This window comes from Lagopus muta, chromosome 9 (genome assembly GCF_023343835.1).
Source record: "Lagopus muta isolate bLagMut1 chromosome 9, bLagMut1 primary, whole genome shotgun sequence".
NCBI lineage: Eukaryota > Metazoa > Chordata > Aves > Galliformes > Phasianidae > Lagopus > Lagopus muta.
In genome coordinates, this window is record NC_064441.1 from 15987843 (window position 1) to 16006593 (window position 18751).

The 18751-nt window shown below is 48.6% G+C and overlaps 1 protein-coding gene across 1 annotated transcript; it reads left to right on the forward strand.

The window, feature by feature from the left end:
* Positions 1-11821: 11821 nt before the first annotated feature.
* On the forward strand, positions 11822-16882 carry LOC125697879 (RING finger protein 223). The gene has a single exon (XM_048955616.1). It carries the CDS (start codon positions 11872-11874, stop codon positions 12682-12684), a length of 813 nt encoding a protein of 270 aa, XP_048811573.1. The 5' UTR covers positions 11822-11871; the 3' UTR covers positions 12685-16882.
* Positions 16883-18751: the final 1869 nt, after the last annotated feature.

Here is an 18751-nt window from a genome sequence, read left to right on the forward strand (position 1 = left end):
CAGAGCAATGCTCCACTACCCTTTTTCTGAGACCTGCCTTGTGTTATCTCTGACAGCCAATAAAAGCACTCAGGCTTTGACTCCGTCCCACACACTGTATGCCCCGTACAGATTTCCTGACATGACATCATGCAGCTTTCTGTAAAAGCAGTGGAAGCAGTACCATTGCAAAGGACTATCCTTCTGAGAGTGTCCAGAAGAAGCTGCTTACAAACCACACAGCTGCAAGGCCTGGTAAAACCTTTACCCAGGGCTGTGCATCTCAGCAGCAGCTGCTCAGCACCCAGTGCCATCTGCACTAGGAAGAAATTCTCCTCTGGGCTGAGGGCAGGTGTGAAAGATGAGACAACAAAGGATAACTTAGGAAACTGAACATCATTCCTTGCACTGAGAGCCTTTCCTTATAGCAACACGTACTGCTGTCACGCTGGGCGTCATTTGCCTCCAGCACCAAGCAGTAGGAGCCAGGCACAAATCCCACGACCGGGGGCGGATGGTGCTGCTGTACAAACACAGCCCTGCTGCCAGGTGCCAGCCTGCTAGCAATCCTGACAGCCAGACACATCTTGTTTTGACTCAAAAGCTGAAGGATCGGCTCTGAAGGAGCGAACACACACAGCCTTTTGCCTGTGTGCACGGCAGTAAGGTTCTTGAAGGGCAGCACCCCTTCCAAGTGGGGCAGGTTGCTGCCATGCACCCAGATGCCATGATGTGGCTCTCCCAAAGCACAGCACGGGTACAGATGAGACAAGCATTGCACACAGAGCTGGACTGGACTGGCTGGGTTCAGTGCACATGACGCTGCTACAGCTTCACCTCACTGCAGGTGCTGACAGACAGCCTTTGGCCCTGCAGCAGAGGAAGAATTCCCACCCAGGTATCAGTACTGTGGCACACGGCCTTCAGACAGATATCAGCCAAATTTTCTTCCCCAGTTTCACGCCTCACCTTTTCTTTATCCTCACTCATTTTCTCAATACACTGCAGAACCCAGTTCTTATCTTCATCTTCCTTCATCTCCTTCTTCACTCTTTATATTTTAAAAGCAACTATTAAAAATTGTGTATTTTAAGTACCAAAAGTCCTGATTCCTCTTGCGAGATTCCTGCATTTTCATTTATTTAGTTGCCACATTACTGAACATACTGTTTTGGATATGAGACTTTCTGCTATGCGTCAGACCCAACCACCCACTAACCCCACAGGGAACAACCTGGGGCTTTCTCCCTGTGTTTGGAAGAGCTGCTGACTGCAAAGCAAGCTGAGGAGATGGCTAAGTGCTGCATAATGTGCGCTTAGGTACCAAGGCACCAGAGAACACATTTTTCACAGCATTTCAGTCGTTCTCTTTTCATTTAATGCATATCAAAGTTCAATTTGAATTCATTTTAAATAAACTTTTTGAGGAAAAAAATATATATTTTGCAACATCAGCCAATAAAAAGCACAAACCACAAAGCTCTACCCTGCTCAGCTCTGCAGCAGCAGAAGTGGTGGTGTGTCTGGCACATAGAGCCCAGGGCAGGCACCACTCTCACTGCATGTCTCCCAGATCTTATCTCCGTTTGAGAGCTGGTAACACAAAACCAGCCTGATTCTGCACAACAGGAGTCCACATGGCTGCAGTGGGTCCCCAGCCTGCCTGCTCTGCATGGCCTTTCTGACTATGAGAAAGTGCTTCGTATGCAAGTATCCTCTCCATTAGCTAAACTGAGCAGCACAGCAAGATTAGAACACGTTTCTATGATACATCAGCTGCTTTCAATGCACTGAACACAGCCGCTTGTCTTGGCACAGATGGTCTTAAAATGCAAAGTTCCAGCACACGGCATTGTGTATGCTAAATATATCAGTCCTTCAAGAGCCAAGCTGCTCACCTCCTGTTAGCTGAGGCAGAGAGAAATGGAATTGTAGACCCTCGTTTTCAAAACTCTCACATAATTTTCTTATTAAATCTTTGCTATGTATATGGTCACACTGCCAGTTTTAGAGCATGTAAGTATGAAAAAAAAAGTGAATTTTAGAACTTGGAAAGATGAAAGCAGCTCCAAAAACTGCAAGAAAGAAAATGTGCTGAAATTGCTGCTGCTGTCTTGGGTGGGAATAATTAACTTTTCTGTTTGCAGTGTAAGTAACCAGATAATGCTATGTAATTGCTTATGATTTGCATTGCTTGAGATGGTATTGCTAATTTCCAGCAATGATTAGCATGTCATTTGAATAATTATTCAGCACCATATCACTTGGACACTTCAATTGCATGCATTTCTACTGTGAAATTCTTGGAGGTGTTGTCAACATTCCTGGTTCTTTGTAGACCATCCCATTCCTTGTCCATTCCACCATTTGGGGAAAATGATGGCAAAATGGAAGTTAATAATGCTGTGTACAAATAACTAATTTAACCCCTGGGAAGTTTTTAAAACTTGACTGCCAATAGTTGATCTGATTTTATTCACAATTCCTTCTTAGCCCTCTGGAAAAATGGTCTCAACAACAGCTTCAGCACTCACAACAAACACATTGGGGAAGTGAAGAAATGGTGATACATTGACAGCTCGAGAGTAATTGCTACTCAGCACAGTGTCACACCCTGCCCAGCACAACCTCCTTGTCTTTCAAGCAGGCTGTGTTTCAGAAAAGGTTGGTTCTGTTCACTGTCCCCATGCACAGAGCACAAGCAAAGCTCTCACAGCAGCACATATCAAACTGAGCAAAAACTGTATGGGATGTGCTGCTGATATTAATCATAATTTTCCAGGACGATAACAAATCGATATTCACTGGCACTGGCCAGCTCTGGGTTGTGTTGTCCTGGCACTGAGTACTGCCAGAGCTCCCACGCACTGCCTGCTGCTGCACTGCCTGAGCTCCTTGCCCATCTTGTTCAGAGCAGAGGGTGAGTTTAAACGCCAGCTACCAGCTTCATAGTTTCTCCTCAATGGCATCTTATGGGTTGGGAACCTCAGCCATTGCTCCAGCACTGTTTTCTAAATGCTTATCAGTGATGTGAGTCACTGCTGCCAAGCATTAGGAAAGGAACACTGCCAGCTGAGAGCCGCTCTGCCTTTTCCCCGAGCTCTGCGCATGCACTGTGGAGCTGGGCAGTGCCTGGCACATCCACGTGGCTGTCAGTGCAGGGGCAGTCCCTGAGAGAACTCACCAACACAAAGCATTCCAGAAGGCAGTGGTTACCTTTGTTTTTTGTTTTCTTCCAGTAATACATAAATCTCAACAAAACATCTGTCAGGGAGTTAGGTTCAGAGAAGGACAGATGGGAGATGGTAAATGAGCAATGAAATTGTCCTAGCCTGATGGTCAGGGTGGTTTGCTAGGGTGTCTCACACCTGCATGCATTCTGCTATGGTACAGAATTCCAGTTTTTGGCAAAAGCCTTGGTTTGTTTCTCTGTCCCATCAGGACATTCTGCAGGCTGACTGGGCTGCTGATTTCTTTTAGTTGAGCTCATTTTTTCCCTTTTTCACATTTCTTCCCTGATTTTTGCAGTCATGAAGTAAGTACATCTTCAGAATTTAATTACGATGCTATACAGTGTACAGTGCCTGATCTCCCCTGAGAATCTTCTACTGATGGCACTTTAGTTCTTAGGTTTTATTTTGCTCATATGCATGAACTCAGGGTTACTGCCACTTCTTAAACCACCAGAAATGTAGGCTCAGTCAATTCATTCAGCTACAGAGAGCTGTGAGATTCTCTACTTTTCATTCTACTGCCACCCACATTACAGATGTCATCCTAAAACCATAAATAGCTCTTGGGGTCTTTGCTTTATTTCTACTATTTACATGACAAACCTTAATGTCATTGATCCTATTTTAAAGGCAGCAAAAAATCCCACACCCATCTGTCAACGTTTTAACGTTGATTGACTGACAGCACACCAAGAAGGATACTTATGTACATCTTTTATGGTACAGCAGAGGCAAACAATCATTAGTCAGACTGACAGCACTTGCCGTGGTTCCAGGTGTGCCATGAAGGTGATCCACGCCACTCCAGAGCCGGATTTCTATTGCTTGTATAAGGACTGGCCTGGCCCAAGCACCGCAAAGCTCCATCGTTGTGCTTAAGAATGGAGCTGCTGCTGAGCCTGCCTCTCAGATCCCACCACACCAGTGATTTTCTCCCGTGCCTCACTCTTAGAGCAAACATTTTGCAGTTGGAATGCATGGAGATATCACCAAGTGGCAAGTGCTTTCAGGGTTCTGGGCTTTTGCAGGGGACAGTTGCAGTTAAGCTGCACTAAGCCTCCAGTGCTATTGAATCCCCACATGTGACAGGCCGAGAACACTCCTTGTAAAGCACTGCTTTGCATTCCTGGCCCACAGAATAATCCGAGAACAAGGCTCCAGACATCCACTGATGATTGTTTTACAGAAGACAGCTGTGCCCACTGATACCTCTATTTATTTGTGCTCATTTGGAGAACACGTATTCCTTTGAATGTCAATGGAAGCACTATTTAACGATGGGTTGGTGGCTTTTCTGGCAATGGCTGAACAGTAAGCCATGTTCTGCCTCCCTACCTTCACAGCTACAAGGTCTCTAGCAGAGCAAGAGCTGAGCGAGATGCACTCCCCAGGTGCTTTCCTACATTAGCATCTGCAAATCTGACCCACAACACAAACTCCAAATCTATGCTTCTAAAAGAGTTAATATAGAGACTTTGGATGAGCTTGTGAAATCTTATCTGAAGCATCAGACAGTTGAAGATACGAATCAAGACTAGAGAAATAAATAAAACAAAAATATTGATCTAAATACATTGTCATAATATTTCTGAGATTATGGGATGAGGTTTTTGAAGGCAAAAGAGCTTCCAGAGAACTGAAATGGCCCTAAGAAACCTTCTCCCAAATATGGCATTTTTCTCTCACCGTGAACAAATCAATATAGATCACATCTCCTGAGATGAGATCTGTGGTGGTTCCTGGCACAAAGAATGAATTGCCTCTTCTGCTGTTGATAAAATCATCCAAGGTCTCTTTTAAAGTGACTGCCAAACCAAGCTTGTTTTTCAGTGATTTTGTAATCTGCGTATGACAGAGTTGATCTGGGATGGGACCCCAGCCTGGCTCCTGGGTGTGTTCCCTCGGGTCTGAAAGTGGAAAAATTATGCACAGAGGGTCTGATTCTGCACTCAGAAAGGAAAGTACCAGCAGGGTAACTGCAAGGAAGTCGGTGGAACTTCTCCAAACTGGCAGGCACTAATGAGAGCACAAACTTAGTCCACATTTTTGTGGGAAAAACAACTGTGTACAAAATATTGCAATTGAATTCATCTGCAATTATTCTTACTCATAAAACTCAGGAACCGCATACTTACCAATTGCAGCCATTTAGATTTCAAACTGGGATAAAGGAATCTCCTGACTCAGCTGTAACTGCATCGTAGCCACTCGGGAGGGCTTTCTCTCCAAATGTAACATCCTGAGTTCTCACTCCTGCCTAAAGGACATCCCGGTCGTTGGCTGATTTTCTTCCAAAATATTTAATATCTAATCAACCCATTAGAAACAAGCTTCTCATCTTCCTTTCCAATATTATGGAAAGGAGTGGGCCAGCCTAACAGAACACGCAGCAAAAGTACGCCAAGGAACAAATCAGATATCCCTCTCCTCCTAGAGTTACAGTCACCCTTGGCGGGACGAGCTGAAAGCTGGCAGCATCCCTTCTGGCAGCCCTCAGCCCCTCGCAGCACTGGAGATTTACCTGCCATGCCTGAGCTGCTGGGCTGGTGGAGCTGAGGCAGTCAGCCTGCTGCTGTGTTCCCCTGACACAGGGCATGCTGTCCCAGCCTGCTGCCTTCCCACGAGGTGTCCCAGCCTCTCCTTCTCCTGCACACCTCTCCCAGGTGCTGTCCTAGAGAAGAGGCAGTACACACAGTGACCGTGCTGATGATGCCTACTGGACAAAATGCCATGTTCTGTTTGATCCGTGGCTGTTCTAATGCACCTACCTTGGTACCTAACACTTGGTATTCTCCCCCCTTCCAAGCTAGCCTAGAACAAAACGTGAGTGTATCCTGTGAATTTTCTTCTCCCCTGTGTTGGTGCTTCTTGGGCATAAAGCTGGACTACATCAACAGGAGAAAATAATACTGTATGAAAATAACCTCGAGTCTATGGAAATCGATGGAAATGGCCCCTCAGGCTTCAGCTAGCAGTAGATCGGATTTTAGGTTTCACATTGAGTGATCTTTAACTCTAGTATTTCTTGTAAGATGTTAATTATAGAATCATAGAATGGCCTGGGTTGAAAAGGACCACAATGATCATCAAGTTCCAACCCCTCTGCTATGTGCAGGGTCACCAACCAGCAGACCAGGCTGCCCAGAGCCACATCCAGCCTGGCCTTGAATGCCTCCAGGGATGGGGCATCCACAGCCTCCTTGGGCAGCCTGTTCCAGTGCATCACCACCCTCTGTGTGAAAAACTTCTTCCTAATATCTAACCTAAGCTTCCCCTGTCCTTAAACCAGTTTTTTTTTTAAGCTCAGTTTAAAACCGTTCTCCCTCATCCTGTCACTATCCACCCATGTAAGCAGTCATTCCCTCTGCAGTGTATACACTCCCTTCAAGTACTGGAAGGCCACAGTGAGGAATGAGGTCTCCCTGGAGCCTTCTCTTCTCCAAGCAAGTTAATCTTTGTCTAAAAAAATAACAAATTCCCATGTGCTCACTTCAACTGAAAGGAAAAGACAAGTGTATTATCTGAATAGATGCAATAGTATGAATGCAAAAAATTCCCAAATCCTTCATCAGTTTCTCATTCAGAACAAAATTGATTTAAGTACATATACACAATATTGTGGTCTGAGCAATGGCAGTTTTTTCCAAGATGTCTTACAAAATATGAGAAAATATGAGAAAACGTTTACCCACTTCACCAGGTCAGGCTTTTATTTTGGAGATAGCAGTAGCTATTTGCAGTCAGTGCTGCCAGTGATGAGCTGTAATCAAAGCCGTAACTGTAATGTGTCTGGGTGCTCCAAATAAAGCTCCCGAGGTACTATAGAATCTTTTTAAGTGATTCCATATAGAAACAGCTTTTCTTACTCAGTACAACGCAAGGACGAGTTAAGTTGCAAAACTGAACTGCCCAACAGCAAATAGCCATGTGGTGCTCTCTAAATACACACATTGTTACTAGCAATGATTCATCCTGGCAATGTTTTCCCACAGAGGTGCTTTATGTGGCCAGCCAGCACACGGCTAACCTCAGCCCCCCGGTGCTACACAAGGCACAGCCATCCCCATCACACACGCCTGCCCCTGCCCGGCTGCTGTGCCATGCACTGCACACACAGCCCAGCAGCTCGGCCATTCCTGCGCCAGCACTGACCTCAGTGCTCCAGCATCAACTCCCGCCGTCACTGTCACTGTGATGGGCAGAAAGCACGGCACTGTTTGAACCAAAGGACTTATCCCAGTTCAACTGTACAGTTACAATTTAGGCCTGCTATTGGCTTAAAGAACTCTCAAGCCGGGCCTGCTCTGGGTACCAAGTCTAGGGATGCTCCTTGAAGCTGTTCAACATGGGCTCTTGGAGAAAAGTATTGCACTAATTGAAATATCCTCTTATCTGTAAATGGCTGCTTGTCTTAACCAACGCTTATAGTACAGCTGCCTGTTTGTGACATGCTGAAAACACGGGGTTATGGAAAACAAATGGAAAGGAATCACCAGAAATGGTGTCTGACATGGTCAGTCCCAGCTGCAAGCCCACACCCTCACCCATTTGTTGTGAACAACCCAGTGTCTTTGCAGTGCTTGCAGAGGAGGCTCAACGTCAGCTCCCTTCTCACCGTTCAGGAGGAAGCAGCTTCACTTTAAGAAAATCTGGGATCTTTCACGCATTGCTCATTGCTTGAGGCAACTGACACAGGACTGTATTTAGCAGCTACAACACAACAGAGAGTTTTTGGGGAGTAGAGGAGCGTCAAATATAGTACCATTGTTTCTATTTACCTCTGCACATTTTGTATCACATGCATTAAGGGAGGGAACAACACATTTTGTACACGGCTACAACTGACATGGCATTGCTCATAACTGTAATCCTTCTTATCCTTTCTCTGGTCCCTAAAATAGCATATAAATATTATTGAAAATTAACATTCCCATCTGTACTGCATGTAATGGCTTTTACAGAAGTTCCAAAGCAGAAAAGACAAAAAAAGAAAACACTTTTATTATAAATTATTCATAAATACATTATATGAAATAAAATGTTAACGTGAAGAAAGCAGAGGATGCTGCTGCAGCATCCTGCAGCCCAATGATAGGGCACAAAGGTAATGCACAACTGCCAATGCCCTGCAACAGTGACAGGAAGTGGGACTGGAGGGGAAAATTTGTGTAAATGAATGAAAAGCAAGAGTTTTCTTCTAAACAGCTACAGTGTGAGCTCCAAGCTTAGTGACTCAGTGCACACTAGAAAGTTCTACAGTAAGCAGACTTTTATCAAATGAAAACTTGTGATATTCAGGTATTGGCAAAAAGCTTCTGGTGTCAACCACAGGAGCATGTTAAACCATGAGGACTTAACTAAAGAGCTGTCTGACTTCAACATCCTTTCCATCAGTCCTACATAGCTACTGAATTGTTGAAACATAGAGAACGTATAGAAGGGATTCTTAACATTGTTACCACAAGCAGGCTGGCAGCCCAGCCATCCCTATCTGATATGTCTATCAGAAATCATGTTCTTCCTACCTACAAAGAAAGATGTTCAACATCATTAGACATACCAACTGTGCAGCAGAACAGTGAACAGAAATTATGAATACAACACACTGGTGCTGCAGGGATGCTCCAGCACAGTGCTTGTGACAAATGTGTGGTGCTGGGGCTTGGCTCACCACCAGCTCCTGCCTCACCGTGCAGCTCCTCCTGGATCCAGTCAAGCATCAGTTCAGAACTGAAGGGCTGCATGGGGTACATCGGCCCAGTATTTAACACGCTAAAATCATTCCTTAGCAGCTATAGGGTGGTTATTTTAAGTGGAAAAACGTATTTTGCAAGGGATGTCTGTCACCTCTGCTCAGTTGTATCCAAAGGCTCAGGCACTGGCTCCCTTGGAATCACCATAGCAGCATTTCAGGATTTTTTACCATTCAAGAATGGTCCTCCAGGCCAACAGTCCAAAAACAAATGCTGACTGTAACTAAAGCAACTGAAGGACAGAACACATCTGGACCTGGTGGCATGCAGTGACTCTTTCAAAATCTAGACATGTTTCTGTTCTCCTAATTCCAGTTTTCGAGGCCTTCACACCCTACAGAGAGACACTTTTCCACCCTTGCTGCACACAGCCGCTGCTCCTGGGAGAACATGGGCTGCCCATACCTTGCTGGCCCCACGCACGTGGCACAGCTGGGAGCAGAGGGTAAGGCTGGGGGTGGCTGTGCCCTGCGGGGAGCTCTGTACACAAAGCACTGCTGCTGCGGTCCCGGCTTCATTTCCTCTCCCAGCCACAGCGCTCTGTTCACAGGAGTAACCGCCACCCAAGAGCCTTCTGCAACTCAACACTTGCTTTTCTAAAGTAAAATGTAAAATTCATCCTACATTTACCTCTAGCAGCTTTATTTTTCAGTTCTATCCCACTCTGCCCTTTCCCCAGTGTGTTTACGCCCGAGCTGCAGGAAGCTCTCCCAGAGCTGCTTTCCATGCTAGGTGGAGTTCCAGCTGACCTCCAGGCAGAAACTCAGATAAGAAAACTTAGAACACAAAAGGCAGAGGTCTGAACCAGAACGACGGTTGATATATCTGGACTCTGTTAAAGCATTTGATACAGTGCCTTGAATAATTTTACTTGAATTTGAATTTGCTTGGATCTTGGCACTTTTGTGTGTTTTGAACATTAACTGAAAGTTGGAAGATTACAAACATGGCAAAAGTATTAAGTGGAAGGATGGAGCCTGGGATAATCTGACATACAACTGTTACAAATCTCCTGAAATGTAGCAACAAACTCATTAAATGGGAAGGCAGAAACAACGGGGAGACAGTACCAAACAACAAACAAACAAAGCATAACAAAAACAAATATAAACACATATCTGAAAGTATTTAAGAGTTCACAAGTGAATGAGACAAGGTGTATCACACCAAATGAATGTACAAGAGCTGGATGGAGAAGTTCCCAACCCAGGCTTCCCAACCCAGGTGTGGCGATGCTCTGCAGCTGCAGGCAGTGCTAGCTGCCCTTAGGGAGGGCTGATTGCTGACCCCATGTGCAGAAGTGGCTGTCCACCACAGTGACAGCAATACTCATTTTCTTTCTTCTTTTCACAGACTGAAGCTCCGCAACTTTATCCCATTATTTCAGTTTATATTAAGCTGAGAATCCCCACACAAGCTCTCTCCTATGAGATGTACTGCTCAGGGCCTTGTGGGCCACACTCGGATCTGCTTGCGCACATCAGCCACACATGCTCAGCCCTCACAGGCTGTCCCTGGGCAGTTCCTCACCTCATTCAGCACCCTCAGGTTCAGGACAAGGCCAAGGTCCAGCATAGGCAAAGGGCAACACGTCTGGTGAGCGCTGTGAGGCCCATACAGGGCAGAGCCTGCAATACAGCCCCACAGTTACCCCTACCTGAACGTGCATTTCAGATCTGCTGAGAAAAAACACTGGTTTTAGAGGGCCTGTGCTAAACTTGAGTATAATGGAGTTACTCCAGATGCATAAGGCATAGAAGAGCAGAATTTACCACAGTGAACCTGTTGAATTGCTCAGTGTTACAGTGCTGGAAGAAACGGATACACTGTTGCATGGATGTTGCATGTTGAAGGCTCTCAGTGCTACAACACAATGCTGGAAGAAGGATGTGGTGGTGTTAGCTGACAGGTGACTGAACGCTAGCCAGCAGCGTGCCCAGGTGACCAAGAAGGCCAATGGCACCCTGGCTGATACCAGAAATGCGGCAGCCAGCAGGAACAGGAGGCGATCGTCCCTCTGTACTGGCACTAGTGAGGCTGCACCTTGAGTGCTGTGCTCAGTGTTGGGCCCCTCACTGCAAGAAAGGCAGTATGTCCAGAGAAGGGCAACAGAGCTGGTGAAGGGTCTAGGGCATGAGTCTTATAGGGAGCAGAATACTGAAAATAGCCTCTGCTCCTCTCAGGTAACAGCGACAGGACAAGAGGTGATGGCTTTATGTCTCTCCACAGGTGCAGGCTGGCTATTCAGAAGAATTTCTTCTCAGAAAGAGTGGTGAGGCACCGGCAGCGGTGAGCTGCCCAGGGAGGTGCCTGGAGACGTTCAAGAACCGCAGAGATGTGGCACTGAGGGACACGGGGGTGGGCCGACGGTTAGACTAGACAATCTCCGTTGTCTTTTCCAACCTTAACGGCTGTACGCCGTACACAAGCACAGCGGCGGCTCCTCCCGGCCCGGCTGCAGCACAGGCACCTGCTTTTTGCGCTGAGTAGAAAGGAAGAAACGGCCCGGGCACGCGAGGTTCCTCCCAGAAAGAAGCGGCGCCCGCAGCGCAACCCGCACCGCAGCGCTCCCCGGCAGCCGCTCCCCATCCGCCCGCCCGCCCGCGCCGGAAAACGCGCGACCCGAGCCGAGGCGGCGCCCCGACCCCGCCGGCCGTGCCCGCCGCAGGGCCGCGCAGCCCCAGGGGCGGGCGGCGCCGAGCCCGCCCCCCGCCCGCGGAGCCGGGCGGCGCCGCCAGCCAGCGAGCCCGCCCGCCCGGCCCTCCGCCGCCGCGCCGCTCGCCGCCGCGCCGCTCCGCAGCCCGCGGGCGCGGCCAGGAGGCGGCGGCGGCGGGGCCGCGGCTGCTGCCCGCCCGCCAGGCGCGGCCAGGAGCCCGGCACCCTCCGCCCGTCCGCGGCGCGATGTTATGGCCGAGCCGGCGCAGAAGGGCGGCGGAGGGCGCGGCGGGCGGCAGGAGGACGGGGCGGCGGCCGCCCCCAGCTACGAAGACTACGAGTGCAAGATCTGCTACAACTACTTCGACCTGGAGCGGCGGGCGCCCAAGCTGCTGGAGTGCCTGCACACCTTCTGCCAGGAGTGCCTGAGCCAGCTGCACCTGCGCGCCGCGCAGCAGCCCCCCGCCGCCTCCGAGCCGGGCGCGGGGCCGGGACGGGCGGCCGTCGGCTCTCTCGCCTGCCCGCTGTGCCGCCACCGCACGGCGCTGCCCGACCACCGCGTCCACGGCCTGCCGGTCAACACCAAGCTGGCCGCCGCCTGCCCGCCGCAGCTGCGCGCCCGCGACCCGCTGCCCCAGGACCGCCTCCCGCCGCTGCCGCCTCGCCGCCCGCCCCGCGCCCGGGAGGCGGCGGCCGCCCTCGCGCCGACCCCCGCGCCCCCCGCCCGCGCCGGGCCGCGCTCCTCGGGCGGCGGCTACGAGAGCTGCCAGAGCTGCAAGCGGGCGGCGCTGAGCGCGGGCTGCGTGTGCGTCGTCGTCTCCTTCCTCTCCATGGTGGTGCTGCTCTTCACCGGCCTCATCTTCGTCAACCAGTACGGCGGGGACGCGGGGCCCGGCGCCTCGCCGTCGCCCGTGGGGCCCATCTGCCTCTCGGTGGCCAGCGTGCTCGCCCTCTTCTCCGTCGTCGTCACGTGGCTCATCTGCTGGCTCAAGTACCGGCCCGAGGCCGCCGCCGCCAACGCCCCCGCGCGGGGCCGTGCCGCGGCCCGCAGGACCGACACGTAGCGCCGGGAGGGGCGGGGGATGCTCGGGGCCGCCGGGACCGCCGTGCTGGGGCCGCCTGCCCCGGGGGAGGGCGATGCGGGGCGGGCCGCGGAGGAACGGGTGTCCCCCCGCCGCCGTCACTGCCGGCGGGCCCGCGGGGCTCCGCGGCGTTTGTAGCGCCGGGGAAGGGCCGGCCGCGTTGCCGGCTGCTCCGGGGACGGGAGGCGGGCGGGGCCGGCCATGCCAGGGGCGCGGCGCCGGCACGCAGCCCCGCGGTGTAGCGCTGTGCGACCGCCGCCCGCTCGGTAAGGCGGGACGGAACGAGTATGAAAGAAAACCGGCTTACTGTTGCCCCCACCTGGAAGATAATTGGAGATCTGCACTGGCGTTAGGAGCAGAGCGGCATCGCGAGGCTAAATGCGTTTTCTATTTTTCTTGTTATGAAGTTGACAAGTGCACATAGAAGCTGTAACAGAAGCGTATTATCTTAAAGAGACTGAGCCAAAGTATCCTTCCTTGTACCGAGTACGGCTTTGTTACATTCCTATTAGAAGGCCGTCGAGTCCTCTATTGGTTGCTTAAAATAAGCTTTATTATTTAATTCTTTTAAATTCTCATTTAATGTGGGAGACTGAACCGCTGCATTGCACTCTTAATTTATGGAAGATGATTTGATTAATGGAGCTCTGAAAGACTCCTGTGATAGAGAACAGTACTCTGCTGGCCATTGATCTCAGTTTTTATACAGCGAGAGAAACCCACATTAAGATACAGACTTTCAGCATTGCTGTAGAGGTGGAACGCGGCAGCTCACCGTGCGATCTGATCGCTTACCTGTGGTGCAGGCACTGTGGTGAGGCAGGGGCTTTCCCCTCGTGATGACTTTCTCTTCTGCGTTAGGAGTTTCCATGGAGGCCAGTAGGAGACATTCAGAGATGTGTCAGAGATGTGACGAGACGCCCGTAACGTGGTGTGAAACGTAGTGCCGTATGGCTGGTCTTGTAGTATATCAAGGAGAGCACTCATATAGATACTATTCTGTGTTGCGGGATGATTCATTTGGTGCCTGAATTTTTTTAACTTAATTAGTTGTTATAACCTACGACATCGGGAATAAGATAGTGCTTCTTATTCCGGGTTTTTACACAGTACTGTATTGGAATGAGGTAGTTATTTTCGTGCTTAAATTCAAGAATTTTAACAGTGATCTTTGATTATGTGTGTTGCAAGCTGTGTGCATGACTTCTGACACGTATCCTCATAGACCTTTATCGGCCACTTCTATTTATCACAAGCGCAAAGGAATTTACTCTGTAGAAATGTAAAGGCAGCAAGTGGAGCTGTGTGCTGTGTTTTATGACTGCACAAGTGACGTGTGCTGTGCATTGTCTTCGTCATCACAAAGCTGTGAAAAAACACCCCCTCTAAAAGAAAAAGAAAAAAAAAAAAGGTATTTATACGACAGACGTAGTTTGTGGAAATAGCCTATGACTTTTGTGTCACTTAAGTTGATTTACCAGATCCACACCAGCCTTTTAAAGTCGTATTTAATAATAGAGAGGCCCTGAGGAGGTAAATCCCTGCGCTGAGTCCTGGCTCTGCTGTGGGCTGTGTGTTTAGAACAGTGATCAGACACGGAGCAGTTTGTTGGCTGTGCAGAGCTGAGCCTCCAGCAGCAGGCCTGACTCCCAGTCCCTGACTGCAGCAGTAGTTATGGATGTTCTGCACCAAAGAAAACCACGAGACTTTTATTTAAGCATCTAAATGACAATTTAGATGGTCGACTTCAGGTACAAATGTTTGAAAATGTTGGCCTTAACCTCTCTGTTTTCAGTTACTGCATCTGTAAAGTTTGATAACAGGGTGACCTACCTCACAGGCAAGATGTGAGGCTTTATTTATTGACGTTTTTAAGCAATTGGAGATCCTTGAAGAGGAGGTGCTATAGAGGTGAAAGTATTATTATAAATGATACTGTAGTAGGAATAAATATATGTAAATTAATGGACATAAACAGCCGCAATGTTTTCTAAGAAAAATAAACATATAAAATACGTACGCGTGTGCATCATATGCACCAATTTCTGCTTTACCTGCTTCTGCTAATGCAGCACATTTCGGTGTTCTCACTTGGCCAGGTGAGCTCTGCTGAATGCAGCTCAGGTCGGCCCACCCGCAGCCGCTGCCCTCACTCCGCCTCACGCAGGCACAGCAGAGCTCGGAGCACTCGTGGGGCTGGGCTGGAGCTCAGTGCCCGGCTCCTGCTCCGCTCTGCTCAGCGGCAGCTACTGCAGCCCCACTGCTGTGCTGCCAGCACTGCCCTGCCAGCCAGCTGCCACCTGGGAGCCTACAAGCAGAGGAGCCACAGTCACGCAGGTGGCTGTGCCCTAAGGCACTGCTTGCAGTACGTTTATACTCCAGCTTTTACTTCCGCATCGTAGTTTTATTTCTGCCTTTTCACTGTATTTGCCATTGTGTCTAAACCAATGGTTTCAACTGGGATCCACAGGCTACCTCTAAAGGATTTACAGAAGGTAAGCGAGAACAGCAAATCAATCACCCGAAGCTCAGATTTGTTACGTGAGAATCAAATCTAAAATGTTTATGGGTTTGCATGTTACTCAAGTGGAAGATGACAGCCTAAACAGGATTTTCAGGGTTATTTACAATGGGACGCTCATATTGCATATCAGGTTCCTGCCCTTATATTGTAAATATTTCAGAGCCTAATTAAAGTGGACAGTCCCACCATGTGCCAAATGCTTCCCTGTGCTTACACAGATTTTTGGAGCATTAGTATGGACCCACATCACAGTACCAGTCAGAATAAAATCACTGTACACATCTCTGGCTGCTGTACAGTCCCAGCCTTACATTTGTGTTCTGGGTTCCTTTGGTTGCTTGTCTGAAGCCAAACTTTCCTCGAGTTTCAGGAGGAAAAAGAAAGTAAACACAAAGAAGAGAATCCTTGTCACTGGTGCTGTTTAATCATTGTAATTGTTTTAGTGAGGGTGCTGGTCTTTGCAACTTGTTTAAAAACACGTGGAAGTATACAGCTAATAGGGTGCACAGCAGAACACCATCCTGCAGAAAACAGTGCTCAGAGCACTGGGGGAGAGCAGAGAAGGCAGAATGCACCACAGCACTGAGGGAAGCCGTGGGAAATACAAGCTGGCTTCTTCAGCTTCCTTTGCATGGTTTTTTGGTTTTTTTGTTTTTTGGTTTTTTTGCTGTGCAGTTCTCCTCTGTGTTACACAGTCTGGTGGGAGCAGCTACAGCCAAGGCATGGGAACACCAGAAAAGCAAACCTGAAGCTTCCATGGGAATTGCTGGACCTCTGCTTGAGTTCTGGGAGAGATGCAGATCTTCCTGGTGTGCCAAAGATCCTAAATGTGTAGCACTAATCCCGTGTCTGTCTACCTGACTGGAAGCATGCTGGGCTCCAAGCTGGAGGATCAGTGAAGCCATTTGGGAATGGCTTGCAATAGGCTGCTGGACACCAGTATTTTAAGGTATTAAAGCACAGCCAAGTTTTTTTTAACACATGTCATGTACTGTCAGTGCCACAGTGTAGGAGCTGCCATTTCTGCTCTCTCCTTTGGAGTGTCCCTGATAAGAGCTGTGGCTGCAGGGAAGGGAAGCCGTATTCCTTTTGGCATTACTAGCCCATAGTTAGTAGTAATAATCACAAAGTGTTTGCTGACATCGTGGCAGACCTTCGTCTCATGAAGGCAGGTGTGCAGACAGACACAAGCACTTCACTCATGCACAGAAGGAATAAAGGCAGTGGTCATCTGGCTGGATTGGCACCGTGCTGAGGTGCTTTTGTGTTCCATCGCCAGGGTGTCCAACAATTGGAAAAGCACCACAAAGACAAATAAGAAAACAGTACCAAACCCTCCGGCACCAGAAGCTGGACCTCTGTTCCCAGGAGTGGCTGCTAGGTGGGGTCCTGGTTTTGCCTGGGTTTTCCAAAAAGATACTTTGAGAATCAGGCTCTGTTCTTCCATTATCCTCTGGTAGTGCAGGCGGGGAGCTCAAAAATGCCTCTGACCTGTAAAGGAATTCCTTTCTACGTTTATTCTTCAGAGAACAAAAAAGAATAAATTCCAGCTATTTTTTTCCACGCAATACATTCCCATTCCAAAAATGCATTGCTGAAATTCAGTGGTTTAAAGATGTGTATGAGATCCTTCTGCTTCTTACCTCAGCGCTTCTCTTTGGCAGCTCAGGTTACTGTTCAGAGAGATTCAGGTTAGTTCTCAAGGCATAAGTCCCAAAGTAGCTTCCTGTGCGTTGTCACGCTGTGTGTGAAACGAAAGAGTGGGTTGCTGTTACTTGTTGTGCACTGAAGATGTAGTTACGGAGTGGATGTGGGCTTCCAGTTGAAATCCTTCATCAGTGAACAATCCCAGCAGCGTGGGCACACTGCTCAGCTGGCCAAGGCTGATGGTTGTGCAAAAAAACCCTCAAATCCTGCAGAACTGGAGTTCTGGATGTGTGTGAACTGCCAGCTTCCTTGGAGAATGGCGTGCAGCCGTGTGTTCAGGCGTGGTTCTGGGGCTGTTCTGAGTGGAGCAGGCACAGTGACTCGCAGCACGCTGCTGCTGCAGCTCCTTCCCTGTGTCCATGACCAGCACGGTCTTTTCCCTCTCAATGCTGTGTGTACCTGCCAAAATTTAACTGCTGCAGAAGCCAGTATTTAGCTTGAGCTTGATTACGATTCATATAAATGGGCATTAATGTCTCTGGTTGCAGACTTAGGGATAAGAGGTGCATTTGATATTCATGCAGTGCAAGATGTGGTAATGGACACTGTATTGAGTGCCTAAAGTCTACTGGAAATAAAAATGTAGAACTGTTTTCCTCACTTGGGAAGAGCTCTCATGTCCCCACCTGTTCTACTGGTCTACTAGAAAATACACCCTGTGTTGCTGGAATTATATTGTTAGTGTGTTATATTGCTGAAGAAAGCACTGATGATTCTTTGCGCTGACCTCTGAGCATTTAAAGCACACAAGAGGCAGCGCCTTGCAGGATCTCTACACAAACACAACCCATTCTCTCTGCGTGTTACCAGCAGGTCAGGGAGATGGCTGCACAGCATGGCTTTGGGGCTGTGATTTCTCCTGCTTCTGAAAGCTGCTCAAATTTGATGGCTGGCTTTTCCTACAGCCAGAAAGCCCTGCTGCTCACCTGCTGCTCCACTGCAACCAGGTGTGTGTAGAGATTGAGCTGTCTGGAAGAAATGCCATGGCTGCACTAACCAAATGCACTTGTATCTGCTTACACGAGACATATTTAGCTGCACTGATCTCTGATCAGTGCTGTACGTGTGGATGAGCTGTGGGAAAAGAGTGATGCTGATCTCCATGAGCACACATGGCTGCTTCCAAAAAGCACCCAGACCCAAAACTGGCCTGCAGCCCTGATCAGAGCCAGCTCAGCTCACACTTGCTTCTGCCTGTGAGTTCAGACTGCGGGATTTGGGATCCAGGTGATTGCACTCATTTACATGTATCTGCAGTTAGCAAACACCTCGTCTGCTTCAAGGAGGTTTCTACAGCAAACTGAAATACCACGGGGCTGATCGGTCTCATTGGGTTATTGCATTTGGGAAGAACAGCTCAGACACTTCCATTTGAATGTATCCCCACTGCACTCGTTATGTACCAGCAAACCCAGATCTCAGCCCTCAGCTCTTCTCAGGTCCAGACCCAAACACGTCCCGTCCTGCATGGGGGTGTTAAGCTGCCACTCCTACACATCCCTTCCCGTTCTGTTCTGTAACTGTCTAATACAGACAGCAATAATGGTTGATGCATTTGAGATGTAAACCAAAATTCGATTTCATTTGAATAATGAAATATTTTATGTGGTAGAAATGTGGGCAGTAAGCACTAATTCTGGCTTTGTTTCCACGTTGTGAGTAAGGAGTTCTTGGTCACGGTTGGCATTAGGGGACAGAAATATATTCTTCTGACCGAAGGAAAAGAAAAAAAGAAAAGAGCAGTTGCTTTTGCAGACTCTGAAGCAATTTAAATAATATAATTAAAAAAAAAAAAAAAAAGAGTAGTAATCACACTTT

Bases quoted from the DNA above. Each gene is read 5' to 3' on its own strand.
- LOC125697879 (XM_048955616.1), top strand. From the start codon at position 11,872: ATGGCCGAGCCGGCGCAGAAGGGCGGCGGAGGGCGCGGCGGGCGGCAG.